The sequence below is a fragment of the Eleutherodactylus coqui genome, chromosome 1, assembly GCF_035609145.1.
Source record: "Eleutherodactylus coqui strain aEleCoq1 chromosome 1, aEleCoq1.hap1, whole genome shotgun sequence".
In the NCBI taxonomy this organism is placed as follows: domain Eukaryota; kingdom Metazoa; phylum Chordata; class Amphibia; order Anura; family Eleutherodactylidae; genus Eleutherodactylus; species Eleutherodactylus coqui.
This window is the reverse complement of record NC_089837.1, coordinates 215800115-215818790: the sequence shown is the minus strand read 5'-3', so window position 1 is coordinate 215818790 and position 18676 is coordinate 215800115. Positions and strand designations below refer to the sequence as shown.

Sequence of the window (18676 nt, the reverse complement as noted above, 5' to 3'; positions counted from 1 at the left end):
TGACCAACTCCAATCCTTTTCACTATATTATATTAGTAAGTGGTGCATTGCAACACCAGAAACATTGGTACACAAGTCTGACATTCCGCAGATCACGCCGCCTTTGAATATTCATACTTTTTACCACATCTTCAAACATTGTTGGTCACACAATTGGACTACGTAACATGCTAGATGCCTTCATTTATTCCTTCCGCTGATGTGCACTTCACCGATATAATCCGATCAGTTTTATACTGAGAATTTTGGGTAATTTTTTATTTTATACACTTTTTTACATTGTAATTTTATTTCTGTGGTGTTCTGCTAAAGCCTTCTTTTTTATTATGTGGTTTTATAGTTATCTATACATCACTGCTAGTCTAATCAGCTTCATCGGATGTTATATTGCAATTTGACTTTTATAAATGTTTTGGAGACAAGTTTACTATTTGTACTGAAATTTTATGTCCTCTATGCCTTTTCTCAATATACGTTTTATTATTACTATTATTGTTTTACTATAAACACTTTACATTCAGTGGTTTTTATTTGTTTGCTATTTGATTCTGCAACTGTAATTTCACATTCCCGCTTTGATGCATCACACGTGTTTTATATTTTTTACCTTTTCTAATGTTTTTTTCTTTTTTGCTCGAACCCTATTTTTCATCTACCATTGCCTATTTTTAGTATGTAATCCAGCTGAACTGATCAAGGGGTTTCGCCCCAAAATGCATTTCCAATGCAGGTTGCTTTTATTACCAAATAACAGAGAAGTTAAACCTAGTTGTTCTAAGAATTTGACTGCACTGAGCCACTGTTTTTGTTTTTATGCCCCTGTTCCCCATGCCCACTGCATTAGTGAGACAGTTTCTTATTTTAATTAATTCTCAGTGATGTACAATAAGCTTTACTTAACCCATAGTCATTATTTACCTGATTGGTGTATTACAAGTCATTCAACAGCAGACCCACTCTGTGTATGTGCAATTATATTGGCACTTATCCATAAATTTCTATCACAATCGCAAGAAGGAAGTGCTCACAACTGAGCCACCACACGTGGTCTTCTTTCTCTGGAGGAGGGAGAGAAGACATAGAAGCACAAAGAGAACATACATAGTCCATGCAGATGTTTTCCTTGGACAATGGGAAGAAAGAGATGAAGGAGAAGAAGATCTTTCATCTTCCTTCTCTTTCATTTTCTCCTTCTCCTCTGGAGAACAAGCAGGTAGATTAAGAAGAAAAAGATTAGTGGCTCAGTGGCTAGCACTGTCGCCTTGTAGCATTGGGGTTCTAGGTTCACGTGTGATTATGGACAACATCTGCATGGAGTTTGTATGTTCTCTTTGTGTTTACTATTATTGTTCTACTCCGTCATGCTCCACCTCTGGAGAAGGGAGAAAGAAGAAGTGTGGTGGCTCAGTTTTACCACTGCTGCTTTGCAGTGCTGGAATTTTAGGTTTAAATCTGACCAAGAGCAACATCTGGATGGATTTTTTACATTCTCTTTGTGTGTATTTCTGTTGTTTTTCCCCTCCTCTGGAGTAGAACAGACAAGCGTGTTGGTTCAGTTGTTAGCACTGCTGCTTTTCAGTGCTGGATTTGTAGGTTCAAATCTTACAAAGGGCAACATCTGGATTAAGTTTTTCAATGTCCATGCAGATGTTATCCTTGATGGGACTTGAACCTAGGACCACAGCACTAAAAGGGAACAGTGTTAACAACTGAATCACACACACATGTACCTTAGTGAAGCTGATTTTACCTTCATTGACTTCAATGACAGTTGGAATTGGCTGCTTCGATTCACAATGATTTTTTTAAAAATCGGGTCGGGCAGACCAACCCGAATATGTCACTGATCGCTAACCATTAAATGTAATAAACCTTATCCAAGTGGTCAAGAAGGTTTTCAACCTCTATATGAAGACAAGAAAGTTCCTATTCAAACAAGATCCTGAAAACTGTTGGAAACTGAAGCAAGGTGTTATAAAAAGTTGCCATCTTCAGCTATCCCAAGTACAGTTGGTAGAAGCTGACAAAAGCCAAAGCTGATATATACTATGACAAGGGTTTTCAGAGCTAGTGTCCTCAATGATGAAAATATGTATTATATTCCTGTGATATATCACAGGTGTTTGGAAACTTGGAAACTAGAGGTATGCTTTATGTAAAGAAATGGGTATGAAACACCTGTTAGAATCATAATCCTCCAATGTTGTCTTAATGCAAGGGTATGTAACTAAATAAATGGCATAATAAATGTTTGCATTAAAACTGTATTCTCACCTCAGGCAGCTTTAGGCTTAAGGAGTCCTGATGTGGATACCAGTGGATGTCATTCTGTAGAACCTTTGCTGTTTGTTCAAGCTGAAGCCTTTCTAAGCATTGAGTCAATGATTCAGAGCTGCTATCTGTCAGTAAGAAGCCTGACTGTGTCCATTTGCTTACAGATGGCCTAGCGTTACAAATAGGAGCAGCAGCTTTGGTCTCGTAGCTTTTCAGAAGCTTTTCCACAACCCCATAGTTGGACCTAGAATCTGCTGAACGCGGTCGTCCGGACAAATTGATATCATTCCAGTTGTGTTTTTGTAGAATGTTCTTATAACTACTGGTAGTATGTGGTACCTTTGTCTGTGGACGTTGAGGTGTAGGTTTCTCCACTTTGGTACTATTATGAGTAGGTGGCTCCCTTATCTCACTTATAGCAAGTGGCTTCGTAATAGCTTTTCCAGTAGTTGATGGCTGAGATACTGAGGGGCCTAAATGTTCTTCATCTATTTTCAGTGCCACATTCACTGAAGTTTCATCATGACTAACTGCATTTCCTTTGCCAGCTTTAAATACTACTCTGTTAAACTCATCAATCTTTGCTGCTAATTTTCCATTCTTTATTGTATTGCCATAACTATAAGCAGAGCCTGCAGTGGAATGTCCTAACATAATCACTTCAGGATATAAACTATCTGAGTTGAAAAAGTGATTTTGCGACACTGAAAGATTTTGTTTGCACATTTCGGGAGTAAAACTGTTGATATCTGTAAAACTATTAAACAAAGTCTGAGTAAAATTTCCATCTTCTAGCCCTCCGATACCACATAACCATTCCAGGTGGCAAAGCTCTCCATCGTCGTTTAGTTCGGCGTCAGTAGTGACCTTACTGCTTGTGACAGCAACTTGATTTTCATTCGTGATAGGAATCTCATCCTGCAACAGAGAGTTTGACAAAAGCCATGAAAAATTTAAGGAAGAAACTGCTGTGTTTTGAGTTTCTAGCGACCGGTCAACTTTTTCTTGCTGTGCTGATGGTTTAGCAGTGGAAAAGGAGACTTGCATGGTTTTGCTGCTGCTTACACTGTCCTTTTGTTTGTTTGTAGACACTTTAGGACAAGATGTATGATTTCTGACTGTTTTCACATGAAACTTTCTCCTTGATTCTTCAACAACCGAATGGGACACAGCTCTGTGCAAAAATAAGTATAAAATAATCAATCATTGACCTACTCTTTGTCTAGTACCTATACACAATAATGTCAGCTGTTACTGCATCTACAGTTCAGTGCAGATTTTCTATGGAATAGTAGAAGAAGGATCTATAATGGGCAATCTGAGCACAAGGCATGTATCTTTTTTAGAAAAATAAAATCTGTTGAGCTACAAAGATGCAGCCTTGCACTAGCAAATGATAATAATTATTGAAGAAGCAACCTATTGTGTCTCCGAGCTTGCAGGATTTTTTATACGTCAAGACAAATTTAGCCCAGATTTTATATTGCTGCCAAAAACATAACAACAACAAGTGTCTGTTGTTAAGCTTACCCTAAGTTCATACAAAAGCACATACCAAGACCCCATTACTGTGTATTGCAATCTCTTCTACTTCCAAGTAGAAGGGAAAATAGTTACATTCTACTTATTTTAAAAAAGACATGACTCTTGTGGGGATAAAAAGATGTTTTAGATATAAAAAGACCTCTTCTTAAACTTTGAATTTATGTTTAATCAAGTAATACTTAGGGATTAAAAAAGGACTTGGCAACATTATTAGAGCCTCCTGGGAAATGTTTATCCTGATGCAAGTCCAAAACTATATTTCTTGAAATCATTTCTTCAGCACGTTGGAGACAAACCATTGTCTCTATAGCAGTAATGAGTTGTTCAATGCTTATTGCTAATCTGTAGAAGGGTGGTTTCGCACGTTGTATAATTTTACCCCATGGACAAATCCACAGCAAATCCAAATTCTACATCCAAATCTACATATAAGACATGCAGATTCCACGGCACATTTTTCCATGGCATAAAAGTACGCCGTTTTGTGAATCCACCCCAATAGTTTGTTCCAGACTATATTTGGTAATATCCTTAATATAAGATTCCAGCATAATAGAGAGGTGAAGTAGATTAAATAACCTCTTAAATAAGCTCTACCCTTTTTCGCTGTTTTTCTATTTTAGCATCAAGTAATGCCCCACATCTATCCAACCCTCAGCTTGGCGAATGTAATACCATGGTCTACAGCGTCTGCCCTGGTTTGCCTGATGCTGGCACCAACCATGGTTCAAGCAATAGATTGTGCAGAAAGGGAAGGAGGAAACACGGAAATATGAAAGAAGGCAATAATTGTAGAATCCTGTGCTGGTATGAAAGAGTTGGTGCAGTCACAATAACAATAACTGGTTACTATGAACCAGTATACAGTCCATGATTTCAGCTTTCATTTGTATACATACTTTTTGTAGAAGGTTCTTGTCTGGATTTCTTCCTGGAATTTACATAGTTCTTCACTTACTCTGGCAATCTCTTTTAATGCCTGTAGATGAAATACAGCATTTATGCTGCAGTTATTGACTGCTGTAGCTCCCAACTATCCAATCTGATTAAGCCTATTTCATGCACTTACATCATTTAAGGTGTCATTTTCTGCCTTGGACATTCTTTGAGCAATGCTCCTTTCAGATTCAACACTGCAGACAGTGTGGTTCTGATTGGACTTTGTGAGCTGTGTCTTTTCCATATTGGTATGAGAATGGTCATTAGGCCACATTCTGTCCCTTCCGTCAGGTTTGATACTGATCACGTCATTTTGTTTTGCTACATTTGGTGTTTTAGTAGCCTGTGACAATGGCATGGAAAACTGGAGCATTTTTTCATCTAGTATGTCTTCAGCACCATTTAGGTTCTTCTCCCTTCTTAATTTGACTTCCTGATACAGCTGCATAAAAGAAAAAAAATTGAAGAACTAAATAAAATTAAATTCATGATCTACTGATGTTAGTCCACAGCTACACTATTAAAGGGGTTGTCCCGCGAAAGCAAGTGGGGGTATACACTTCTGTATGGCCATATTAATGCACTCTGTAATATACATCGTGCATTAATTATGAGCCATACAGAAGTTATTCACTTACCTGCTCCGTTGCTAGTGTCCCCGTCTCCATGGTGCCGTCTAATTTCAGCGTCTAATCTCCCGATTAGACGCGCTTGCGCAGTCCAGTCTTCTCCCTTCTGAATGGGGCCGCTCGTGCCGGAGAGCTGCTCCTCGTAGCTCCGCCCCGTCACGTGTGCCGATTCCAGCCAATCAGGAGGCTGGAATCGGCAATGGAACGCACAGAGCCCACGGTGCACCATGGGAGAAGACCTGCGGTCCACCGTGGGTGAAGATCCCGGCAGCCATCTTCGCAAGGTAAGTAAGAAGTCTCCGGAACGCGGGGATTCGGGTAAGTACTATCCGTTTTTTTTTTTTTACCCCTGCATCGGGTTTGTCTTGCGCCGAACGAGGGGCCTATTGAAAAAAAAAATAAAAATTTCGGCACGGGACAACCCCTTTAAGTCAGTAGTTAAGAGTGACAATAGACGTCTTCCCTACTTTAGTGTGTGCCCCACACACTCGCCTCCCCAGCAGTCAGAGCCACCCTCTAACCCTGCTTTATCAGGCAGTCACACCATGTCTAACGTCCCCCAGACAGATAGAAGAAATTGAAAAAATAAAGCAGCACAACAACATCAGCAGAAATCAGGAACAAGCCTAAGGGCTCATTGGGTGTATTGTCACCAAGTATAATGTGATTGTTCTCAGCAAGAGAAACGACGTAATCTTGTAGATATGATACCTTTTAATGGCTAACAAAAATACATGATGTAATAATAGCGAGCTTTCGTACCAACGCAGGGTACTTCTTCCGGCTTAAATGGATTGGATCTGAAGAGGCATGCATATTTATACACACTTATAACATACATACTTATGACAAGGCACAGATATGGATGTGATTGGTTCGCACTTAAAAGGAATTCTGCAAACCAGAAAACAAACTTTTTTTTTTTTTTTTTTTTTTTTTTGTCTTTTGTTTTCATGTCACCAAGTATTACACACATGTATATCCCATGCATAACACACGGTGAATGGGGTCAATGAAAGTCAATGGACTTTTAGTGATCCATGCACACCTGCATGTGGTCAGTGTTAATGATACACAGGAGAAATAAATGCAGCATGCTCTATTTCTCTGCGTATCATACCTAGCCTTTGTATGGGCTGTGTATTAAACACTGTCCATATACATTACATAAGGGCAACGTTTCCATATGCATACCTGTGAATTTAAATAAAAACAAACCTCACACTGCACATGTCCGTCGGCGCATCATTCGCGGGCATGCACAGTGCCATATGCAGCCCATACCTGGCATACGGCCTTGTGAATGAGCCCTTACACCAACTTTTTGTCCACCATAGGTAAAGATATAGACAGCCCTCCAAGGTTGTTCACAGATATAAGCAACATTTCACCCTAAACTCATAGGGCTTTGAGCACTGATTGTATCAAAATAGTCAGTACATACCTCCTCTATCTTGTTCTGCATCATCTTCCACTGGCATTCCCACTCTTTTCTTTCACTGTCAAATCTTTCTAACAACTCCATCTTTTCAACTTTCCAGTTCCAGTCATTATTCTCTAACTGTGTCCTGAGATCCATAGCTGCAGTGTTATCTTCCAGTAACTCTTTCCGTTCTGATTTATCTGCCTTTGAGTCCTTCTGATTGTTAGGAGTACTCTGATTGGCACATGTCTTGATCGAGATTTCTTCTCGCTATTAAATGTTGAGCAAAACAATTTGATCAAAAAGCAGTGCATAGTGATAAGTGGGCACTGTATTGTAAAATCAGATTGCCACCGTTTGGCAATATTAGCATTTTTACCACTTAGATTTTGTAGGCAATCGGTACAGATTAAATCTGCACATAACACTTTGCTATTCCCACTTGACTAATTTCACATTGCAGAGTGCAAAGAGACACTTTGGAAAAAAATCTTCTCATTGAGGCCTTAGTCACACGGGCGTTTTTTCGCGCGATTTGCGCAAATCGCGTGACCGGGGCCAAAAAATCGCCCGAAAAATCTGCTCCTAGCCGCATTTCATTAGAAACGGGCCGGAGCTGTCCAGCGCATTGAATTCAATGGAGCCGGCAATACAGCCGGCTCCATTGAAAGCAATGCGCTGCGGGCGAGATTGGTCCCTGCGCTGAGCCAATGAGAGGCAGCAGTCACTCACCCATTCATGAATTCATGAATGGGTGTGTGAGTGAGAGCTGCCTCTGATTGGTCAGGCTGTGACCAATTAGAGGCAGCTCATTCAGCAGGCGGGGATTTTAAAGCCCCGGCTGCTGAATACTATAGAGAAGCAGTTCAGGAGAACTGCCGGCGGCCGCGGCTGAACTCCGGCTGCAGCGGAAAGGTGAGTATACATTTTTTTTTTATTTTTACACATTTCTGGATGAATTGCAGGGAAGGGCTTATATATTTAACCCCTTCCCGACAATTCATCCCGCGCTCGCCGGCAGCCCATTGCTTTCAATGGAGTTGGCTGTATTGCCGGCTCCATTGAATTCAATGGGCAAACATCGTTCTTCTCTGCCACAGCTGTTACAGCTGTGGCAGAGAAGAATGATTTGTCTTCTATATGTTCTCAATGGGGTCGGCGCTGCTGCCGCCGGCCCCATTGAGCACATATAGAGAAGAGAACAGGAATCGCAGATCGCAGATAGGTGCGATCTGTGATTTCTGTTCTATAATTTATCGGACGAGCGCATAAAAAGCGCTCATGTGTCCGATACCATTGCAAAGCAAGGTTTTAAAAAATCGCCGGACGCATGCGCAAATCGCGCGAAAAAACGTCCGTCTGACTAAGGCCTTAACTGCATGTTTTTGGCCTGAAAATGTTTTTTTTTGCAATAGAGTTAAATTAATAATTTAATTCTGTCTCCTGTAGCTTCTACATATATCACTGTATTTGGACACTACAGTCGAACTCTCAATAGGAGATCTGTCAGTGAGGCTGGACTGACTGCTTTGTTTTCAGCCTTAGCGCTCCTCTCCTACACTTTTTATCAGTTAATTTATGACCACAACAAAGATAAACCTTGCTGTGGACATAAATTAGTCGATAAAACCGCCCAGGAGAAAAGAGACCAGAAGCAAACGAAGATCGACTGCTGAGACCTTAGGCCCTTTTACACGCAACGATTATCACTCAAAATTTGTTCAACCAATCAAAAGTCAGCAATGGTTTTGCTCTTAATGATGAGCATTTAAACCTAACGATTATCGCTAGAAATGGACGTCTGGACGTGGCACCTGGGCATTTCAGTCATTTGTTGTGTCACTTGGTAGCATTTACATGTAAAGATAAGATAGGAGGGCGTGTGCATTAGTGAAGGGGAAAAAAATCAGCACTTGTGGATTGGCCTATGAAAGTAGGTCTAATTAGGTGGGTGAGCGTAATTTGAGTGCAGAAAAACAAGCAACTTTGTGAATTGGCATATGAAAGAATATCTAGGTGTCTGGTTTGTTAACCCTTTCCAATCCAATGTCGGGCCTGCCCCGACATCATCATTTCCCTCCACAGCTCCGATGTCGGAACAGGCTCGACACTGCAGTGCAGGAGTGCATCTACACTCGATCATTAGACACATCGGGTGCAGATGCACTCCTGCACTGATCCTCATTGAGGACCCCCGAGGAGAAGGCAGAAAGGGTTTTTAACCCTTTCTGCCTTCTCCTTTACATATTACATAGCGCTCAATTAGTGCTATGTAATGCAGAGAGATTCCGGCCGGCGATCACGTGACCGCCGGTGTTACCTGACCCCCAGCGGTCACATGAACGCCGAGCCGGGAGCCTGCACCGTGGGTGCCACCTGACCCCAGCGGTCACATGATCGCCAAGACGGGAGGCAGAGGAAGAATGCGGAAGACGCCGGACAGGTAAGCAGGCCCCCCCACGGTGCAGTAAGCACCTGCACAATCTTGAACTCTGTCAGTTCAGGAGGGTGAAGGGAAAATGTATTTTTTCTCATCCATTCACCCCAGCTCCAATTTATTTGGAGCTGGGGAGAATGGATGAGAAAAAATAAATGGATTTGAAAGGGTTAATACTTGAAGAAAAACCAATGGCTAGTATAGGAGTTCTCTGCATTGGCTTTGAGAAAGAATCAGTAGTCATGGTAGGTTTATGCTAAAAAAACAAGGAGCTTTGTGAATTGACTTTTAAAAGAATCTTTAGGTGTAAAGTTCACAAATCTTTATTTATTGGAAGAAGTAGCGAAATCTGCAGGCGCCCAAAGATAAATCCTTGAAGTAGATGCCGTAACCTTCGCACGCGAAGTAAAAGAAGGCAGATGTATTTTCGATCCTCTTTGTAGCTGCGGTGCGCGTCACAACGGCCGATGAGTTACCAGCCAATGGTGGGGCACTAGGAGGGCCTGTAAAAATAGTTGCTTTGTTTGCCCGACTGCCAATTTCTCTGCCTTTTTGACACAAGAAGGTATACTCTGCCAAATGATAACCCCTCCCCCCGAATCGCTGAATGGCTGATCAATTGTCATGTAAACCAAGCGAAAAGCGAACTGCCAAACAACAGATTTTATGTGGACTAAAAGTCAACGATGAACGAATATTAAAACAAAAATGCACGACTGCTCCTGTTTACATACAACAAAAATTGCTCACTTTTGATCATCTGAACAAATTTCGAGCAAATCGTTGCGTGTAAATGGGCCTTTAGACTGCGGTGTCTATATACAGTGACATTTTGAAACTGCAGAAGACAAACAGTTCAAAATTAAATCCTATTGAAAAAAATGATTGTCAGCTTAAAATACATACTTTTAAGTAAGACCCCCCCCCCCATCCCCTCCAAGGTGCCCATTGCCTTTAAGGCAGCCCTCATTATAGTCAATGCATGGTCAGACAGCCTTTGGAGCAGAGCAGAATGACACACTGGTTTCCTAGCACTTAGCCTTTTAGTTCTAGCAATCAGTGGGGAGCAAAGTAATCAAGCTCCCACTTATCGGACATTGATGGCATATCTTGGTAGACACTGTGAAGGTTAAGGATTAGAGATGAGCGAGCATACTCGTCCGAGCTTGATGCTCGTTCGAGTATTAGGGTGCTCGAGATGCTCGTTACTCGAGACGAGCACCACGCGGTGCTCGTCTCGATTAAACGAGCACTGACCATTGAATTCAATGGAGCCGGCAATACAGCCGGCTCCATTGAAAGCAATGGGCTGCCGGCTAGCATGGGATGAATTTTTGGGAAGGGCTTAAAAATATAAGCCCTTACCTAAAAATCATCCTAAAATGTGTAAAAAGTAAAAAAAAATATACTCACCTTGTCCGTGCAGAACGATGTTAGCCCATTGAATTCAATGGAGCCGGCAATACAGCCGGCTCCATTGAAAGCAATGGGCTGCCGGCGATCGCACAATGATTTTTCGGGAAGGTCTTAAATATATATGCCCTTCCCTGCAATTCATCCAGAAATGTGTAAAAATAAAAAATATATATATACTCACCTGGTCCCGGCAGACGGAGTTCAGCTGCGGCCAGCTGGCAGTTCTCCCGAACTGCTCTCTGTAGTATTCAGCAGCCAGGGATTTAAAATCCCCGCCTGCTGAATGAGCTGCCTCTGATTGGTCACAGCCTGACCAATTAGAGGCAGATCTCACTCACACCCATTCATGAATTCATGAATGGGTGAGTGACTGCTGCCTCTCATTGGCTCAGCGCAGCTCTCAGCTGAATGACAGCAGTTCAGCACCACAGTGCAGGGGACAGCAGGAGAAGACACAGCTGTGCCCCGGCAGCTGAAGGGAGGTGAGTATCTATTTTTTTTGTTTTTTAAATCACTTTTAATTCATTTCCAGGGAATGGCTTATATGTAAAGCCCTTCCCTAAAAGAGAATTCAGGTGTGCCAGCGGACCATTGTCTTCAATGAAGTCACCGGCAGCAGCAGCAGCTCCATTGAAGAGAATGCCTGCATTTTTATTCTTTTTTACACTAAAATCTTTCTTTTTCAGGTAAGGGCTTATATTTTTAAGCCCTTCCCGAAAATTCATCCCGCGCTCTCCGGCAGCCCATTGCTTTCAATGGACCGGCTGTATTGCCGGCTCCATTGAATTCAATGGGCCAACATCGTTCTTCTCTGCCACAGCTGTTACAGCTGTGGCAGAGGAGAACGATCTTTATGCTGACAGTGCGGGGGGGGGGGGTCTCACTCTTGCCACTATTGTGGCTTAATAGTGAGACCTCGGAGCCCGAAATGCAGCCCTGCATGTTGCTCCTCGCCTGCCCTATCCATTTCTGTGTTTTTTACATGACTTTGGTGATTTGCTAAGATTTTCACAAATGAAAGCCTTAGCGGAGCACCAGTCATATACAAAAATGCTCGAGTCGCCCATTGACTTCAATGGGGTTCGTTACTCGAAACGAACTCTCGAGCATCACTGAAAGTTCGACTCGAGTAACGAGCACTCGAGCATTTTGGTGCTCGCTCATCTCTATTAAGGATGGGTATACTGTGGCTGCTATCACTAAGTGAACACTGTATGTGTAACAGGTTTCTTTTATCATTACGCATTTTCAATAACAATGATATCCATCATCATTACCATCATAACATTTCTGATATAACCCAACCATAACGTCCACAGAATATCATCTTTTACAATAATCTAGATAAAAATGTGCTAAAAAGCTTTCTTAACCCTCTGATTTAAATGGGATTGACCAATAATCTAATGTGTATGGGGGCTCCACCTTTTCCCTGGTAGACCTTGCAGCCATTATGGGGCTTCTGGAAAACAAAAAAACGTATCTTCATTCTATGGGAATTGATGAGAATATGAATACTTCTACATTACAGAATTTTGTCTTGATCGGCTATGTATAGGACCGGGTGCGGTGATGTCACACATCACTCTTTTTCCTTTTCATTTTTCTGTTAAGGAATGCCACCGGCCTGAGCTATTTCCTTCCTAGTCTTGAGACGCTAGGATAAAGCAGGTTACATCTGTTACCAATGACAAGATTTAGCTAATGCTATTAAATTTAATAAGGAGCGGTACAGTGAACATGGCTGACTGATTGGATCTTCTTTCTGGAGCACAGACAGTGGTGGGTGGAAAGTTAGAAAAATCTACTACGAACCTGCATTTTTGTAAACTCTGACAATCGCTGTTTATTTCTTGTTAATTATTTATTATCATGGCAGTTAATAGCAGTGCCCAAACTTTATTTGCTATTTACTTGGTTAGCATTTGTATTGGTGCCACATCAGGTGGCACTTAGGATCTGCAGCACTCCAACTTTCCTTACTGTGAATTATGTTAGGAAGACTATTAGTGCCATCGTACTTACATACGGTACTGCGCAGAAGCTTAGGGTAGGAGTGGAAAAAACTCTGCAATGTAACAATGATTTCAAAAATGGAAGTGTTAATTGTTTATTTTTGTCCATTAACAAAATGCAAAGTGAATGAACAAAAAAAAAGACCTAAATTAAATCAATATTTGGTGTGACCACCCTTTGCCTTCAAAACAGCATCAATTCTTCTAAGTACACTTGCACACAGTTTTTGAAGAAACTTGGCAGGAAGGTTGCTCCAGAGATCTTGGAAAACTAAGGCTGCCTACACATGGCCGGGTCGGATTCTGCATATGGGATCCTGCAGCGGAATCTGACCCTGTGCCCGGCCAGCAAGTCGACGTTCATGCGCATTACAGATTATGCTGCGCCGTCACTAGGCGATAACGCGGATCCAGTGACCTTTTCTCAATGATGACTGCAGAGGGGCCACAGGTCGGACGGCTTCCATTGACTTCAATGTAAGCCGTCTGCATCAAAGCCACACAGAATCACAGCATGCTGTGATTTCTCCTCTGCAAATGGAGAATCGCAATCAATTTCCGCTTGTGTAGAGGAAATCGTATTTTGCCATAGCATGCTATGGGCAGTATCTGCGATGCAAATCCATTGTGTGCAGCCGGCCTAACCACAGGTCTTTTGTGGATGTAGTTCACTTGTTCAACTCCTGTCTCTTCAAGTAATCTCAGACAGACTCGATGATGTTGAGATCAGGATTCTATGAGAGCTCTATCATCACTTCCTGGACTCCTTGTTCTTCTTTAAACTGAAAATACTTCTTAATGACATTGGCTGTATGTTTGGGGTTGTTGTCCTGCAGCAGAATAAATTTGCAGCCAAACACCTTGTAGTTTTGAAGAAATTCTTACTTTGCAGCATTTTTTTCTCACCAGCCTAAAACTTTTGCACAGTACTGTATGGCCCCCTGTCCATGGCCGAGGTGGAATATCGGTACCACTGCAGGGAATGAGGAGGGAGAGCTGTCAGGTCTAATAGATAGGCCCACCGCAGAGAATTGCGGCATGCCGCGATTTAAATCCTGCGAGCGGAGAATCGCTATGATTCTCTGCTCATGGACGCTGCGCTTTCCATAGCAACGCTCTGGAAAGCTTCAGACAGCGTGATTCGCTGGCGATTTATCGCTGGCAAATCATCGCCCGTGGACAGGAGCCCTATCTCTCACGGTAAATGACTTTAGACATTTTCACACTTCTGTTGTTTAGTGTTCCGTTGATACAGTTAGTACTATTAAATAAAAATAAGATCCAATATATAACTGTAAAATGTCAATACAAGTTACTTTACCCTGGAGATGTACTGCTTCAGCTTTATCCTTCAATTTCCCACCCACATCAATCATTTAGAAACTGCAGAAGAAAGTCCGTCCATTTTTTTTCTCTTCTCTGTTGTCTCCGAATCACTTCCAACCAGTCTTCGGCTCAAGCAAAATCTCCCTGTTTTCACCTGCCTGTAAGATGCAAGATATTTATGTGATGGAATATCTCTATACACACAATGAATACAGCATTCCTAAATCTGTTATTGCTATTGGACAAACCAAGTCCTCTGCCTTCCAGAGAAAGAAAAAAAGGCAGCTCATAAGAAGCATTATGCAGGGCTGGTGTGTTATCACATGATAGTCATTGCTGACCTATATATTAGTAATGTTTTTGTGTACAATTTCTTGGATGTTTTAGAATATAATCCTCTTCATACCCAGCATTCCTTTAGCCATTGCTCAGATTATACTCTGGAAATACAACATTAGTAACATTTGTGTGGGTATCTCGTCCCCCCCCCCCCCCCCCCCTTTCTGTAGAAGAACACATAAGACAAAGTCATGACAGTAATAGTAATATGCAGGCCATTCTTCCCTTCCCTGACTGTATGCCCAGCCCTTCAGAGTATGTTAATGACACATTCACTGCGCCTTGGAGAATTCCCCTTTTAAAAAGTTTGATCTGCGTTCAGAAACAACATCTGACAGTGATTCATCTGCTGGACTTTGAAAGCTGAAACACGCTTCCTGCGCCAAACAAATACATTATGCTGCACTCTAGAAGTTATTCTTTTGAAAGCAAAATAAATAAAATGCATTTGTATTTACTCCGATCTTCTAAAATACAAAAATCTGTTCAGTTACCCACACCCATTTTTTTTTTTGCATTACAGGGCAAAATTATCCTTCAAGCCTCAGCTGAGTTGCCCCTGAGATTCTAGGAGGCAACTCACATTGCACAGAACATAGACACTGCCCATTTGCATGTACTATTCTTCTATTTGACTTCTACGAAAATTTAATTTACTTCGATTTTTGTTTCTCGCAGCATCGTTTTGCTCATGCAAATAGACCCATTATAAATAATAGGTTGTATCTTCATGTGACTTTTGTGCAACTCGCAATGCACAAAACTCACACAAGAATAGTGGCTGTGTAAATACGGCCTTAGGGCTTATTCAGACAACCGTATATCGGCTGCATTTTCACGCCTAGCCGATATACGGTGTCCTTGTCTGCAGGGGGGGGGGAGGATGGAAGAGCCAGGAGCAGGAACTGAGCTCCTGCCCCTTTCCTGCCCCTCGCCACTATTTGCAACAGGAGGGGCAGTATGGGGGGGCGAAGCTAAGCTCCATTACTTAGCTCCACCCCGTCCCGCCCCTCCCATTGCAAAAAATGGCAAGGGGTGGAGAGGAGGTGGAGAGGGAGCGGGATCTCAGTTCCTGCTCCTGGCTCTTCCATCCTCCTCCCCCTGCAGATGAGGACACCGTATATGGGCTCAGCGTGAAAACCCAGCCGATATACGGTCGTCTGAATAAGCCCTAAGGAAGAGCTGAATAATGTCCACAATGCGAGCTATAATGGTGGGTATACTGGAGAGCATTTTCAGGAAAGGACACTAAAAAGATTGATATTACTTGTATCAGCCACTGGAATATTAATCTGTAATCTTCATTGTTAAATTTAAAGTATTAGGCTAAATTCACTCAGTGCCCTGTGCGTACAATCAGAAAGGGCTCTCTTACACGGGGCAATTAGCCGTCCTAGTGATTATTGTACCTGTGCTTTCACATAGGAGCGATCGTCGCTCAGTGAATTGACGGCCCGTGATCGTTCTGGATCGCCCGCCTCCATTCATAGTAAACAGGCAGTTGTTCATAGATGAAAGACTGCCTGTTTACACAGTCCAGTCATCGTTTTGCTTTGTATGCCTGCACAATCCAAACAAACTATCTTTTATTGTTCAGATGGTGCAGGCATTTAACTGAAGATTACCAATCAGATTCCTGCGATCCAGCAAGAATCTGAATGATGATCGCTCTGTGTAAAGGGGCTTTAAGACTATTTGATTTGGTCCTGCTGAGAGTATTGCCAGACATATGCAAATGTATGCCTATACAGTTGCATATGTCTTCCATTAACTTCCTTTAAGGAAATATTTTGAAAAGTTAACTTAATACAGTTGGGATCCTGACACACCCTGGCTAATTGTATTCCTAATCACGTTGAAGCTTTTCTTTACTCAAATAATACATCAAACTGGACACAGTCCTATTTTTTCTAATATTCTAGATAGCCTGGATTTATTCATCATGCAAAATGTACCAAAATACTTGTTGGCACTAGCTAGAGAATTCCATAAATTGGAGTATCCATATTGTTAACGTACAAGTGACTTCAGGAGCAGGATCTGGGGACAGATTTCATAAAGTATATGGGTAATGCCTTACAGCTTTAAAGGTAACCCGTTCCCTGAAAAGGATTAGAATCCCAAAAATTATTCAGCAGAGGCATTTCAGCCATATATAACGGACACAATGTAGTTTATACACAATTTTACAAAATATTCATATTTACCATACTCTACACCATAAGAATTCTATCTATAGGACAATTCTATGTAGACACCAAAAATTACACCCTTAGGGGTGTGAGCTCAGTGCACTGCTCCCGGCCCAGCCCGCCTCCTCCCCCTGCAGAAAGGGACACCGTATATTGGCCGGGCATGAAAACCCGGCTGATATACAGACGTGTGAATAAGCCCTTAAAAAAACATGTACCTGACCACATGAGTATTTTCATATACCCCAAGATTTGCAAGATTAACTCCTCTGTTGTTTTGCTGTCATCGCAAATTCTATAGTGGGCAAAAATATGGACACACCGTCGAAATGCAAGCAAGTTACACGGGATTATAAATCATATTTCAATAAGATATGCAGAGTTTTAAGTGGAGGTAATATGACACAGATGCTGCCTGGCAGAAGTGAACATCTGTCTGAGCAACAAGGTTCCATTTGTCAGGGGTTTGAGCCAATCAGCTGCTGTTACCAGCTGGCTCCCAAAACCACCCAGAGCAGGCCAAGAGGTGAAGTAAACACAAATTTCTCAGCCAAGCAGGGGTCAAAAGGGCAGCTCAGTGCTAATGATTAAAATGCCATGCATTTCATACAGTGTTTCCATATTTTGTCCACCCTCTGTATTACCTTAAAAATAATAGCAATTTATAAAAATATCTATAGAAATGCAGCACCTTTTAAAAAAAATACTGAAATAACCAAAAAACATGGCAATATCTAAGATGACTAGAATCAATATATTTTTATAGTCATTTGATAAATACTGTACATAGCTTTTCTACCACAAGGCTGCAGATTGCCAACTGCTGCACAAAATAATTGTCCCTGTCTTGGCATTCACAATTCAGGAGAACAGAGTTTGTGGTCCTGTTCTTGCAAGGGGTGCGACCCTGGTCTCTATCTTTTACCCTACCACTGCTCCCAAGCCAATGACAAGTCCATACCCATCCTGGTATCTCTAGTAGTTACATAACTCTGGAGTGTTCTTGCTTTCATCCCACATAACTTGATTAGTCACAACAGATGGGAAATCTCCCTATTTCCTCCCCCATGCATGGTTTTTCTTTTAGGTGTAAATATCCATATTATTAGCTGTAGTCATAATTTGCTTCTTTGGCACCTTCCACAGGACTCTCTGAAGGTCACCAAGACACTGCCTTCATACTTCTACTAATAAACATCCTCACTTTAGTCGCTATTCTTGACCCACAGCCAAGCTTCACTTGTTTCTCCGAGTTCCTACACTATAGCTAATGCCTGCAACTGGAAAAAGAGGGTTAGACTTTCTGATCGTATGAGCCAAGTGCAGTTTCTAAATCTAAACGTCTTCTGACGTGGGTAATTTTAACAGATTGTCCTTGTAGTATGGTGTTTTGTGTAAATATATATATGTGTATATATATGTGTGTATACATGGAGAATTATAAAAAATACTACAGGTGAAATGATCTTATGTACTTTCTAAATAAAGAACATGCTGACTAAATTAATTTGTGCTATCGGTTCACTAGACAGCTGTTAACTAAAACATACATAGACACAGTAATGCTCTGATTACCTCCTAGAGACATCTAGTTACATCTTGTCAATACTGTCTTGTTAATAAATCACTGGCCGAGGAGCAGATGAACAGCTGAGGTGTCTGAAGATCCTGTCTCTGTCAGCCAAGGCAGAGTCGCGTTTCAGCAAACTACTCCAGCACTTTGATTGTTACTAAAGTTTAGGCAGACTATTTCAGAACATCTGTAAGAACTTACCTTCCGCAGATTAGTAATTATCGGGTGAACATAGCTGACTCTGAATGCGGTACCTCCGGCAGCTGGATGCAGGCGTACTGTGAGGACAGAATCTAGCAGTATGGATTGCTCTACAGAATCTCTATGAAGTTCTTCCAACTACAACGAGAAGGGATCAAGGCAGTTACTTCAGCTGTGATGTGCAGGGAAAACCGTTTCAAAAGGGGGGAAAAAAAAAGGAACATTTGAATGTAAACTAATCCAGATTAGAATGACCCAGGCAGATGAGTCCCCAGTGACGTAAACCTGGGAGTGGACAATTTGTAAGCCTTCACATCCAGCCCCCATTCTGTAACTTTAGATCTGCTGGTATTCTGTGTAAACAACT

At 41.7% G+C, this 18676-nt stretch overlaps 2 protein-coding genes across 2 annotated transcripts in view; both read right to left on the bottom strand.

Annotated features, from left to right (window-relative positions):
* MTCL3 (MTCL family member 3) overlaps positions 1-18676 on the bottom strand; it is a 93577-nt gene that overhangs the window by 10459 nt on the left and 64442 nt on the right. The window contains exons 7-8 of the mRNA XM_066605525.1: positions 18310-18447; positions 14000-14162 (exon numbers count right to left, since the gene is read on the bottom strand). Coding sequence (XP_066461622.1) covers positions 18431-18447 — 17 coding nt within the window. The 3' untranslated portion in view covers positions 14000-14162; positions 18310-18430. The remainder of the gene's footprint in view (positions 1-13999; positions 14163-18309; positions 18448-18676) is intronic.
* KIAA0408 (KIAA0408 ortholog) lies at positions 1553-14054 on the bottom strand. Its single transcript, XM_066577874.1, has 6 exons — positions 13995-14054; positions 6832-7080; positions 4889-5200; positions 4719-4798; positions 2275-3448; positions 1553-1672 (listed from the first exon to the last, which is right to left on the bottom strand). Exons 1-6 carry the CDS (start codon positions 14052-14054, stop codon positions 1553-1555), a joined length of 1995 nt encoding a protein of 664 aa, XP_066433971.1.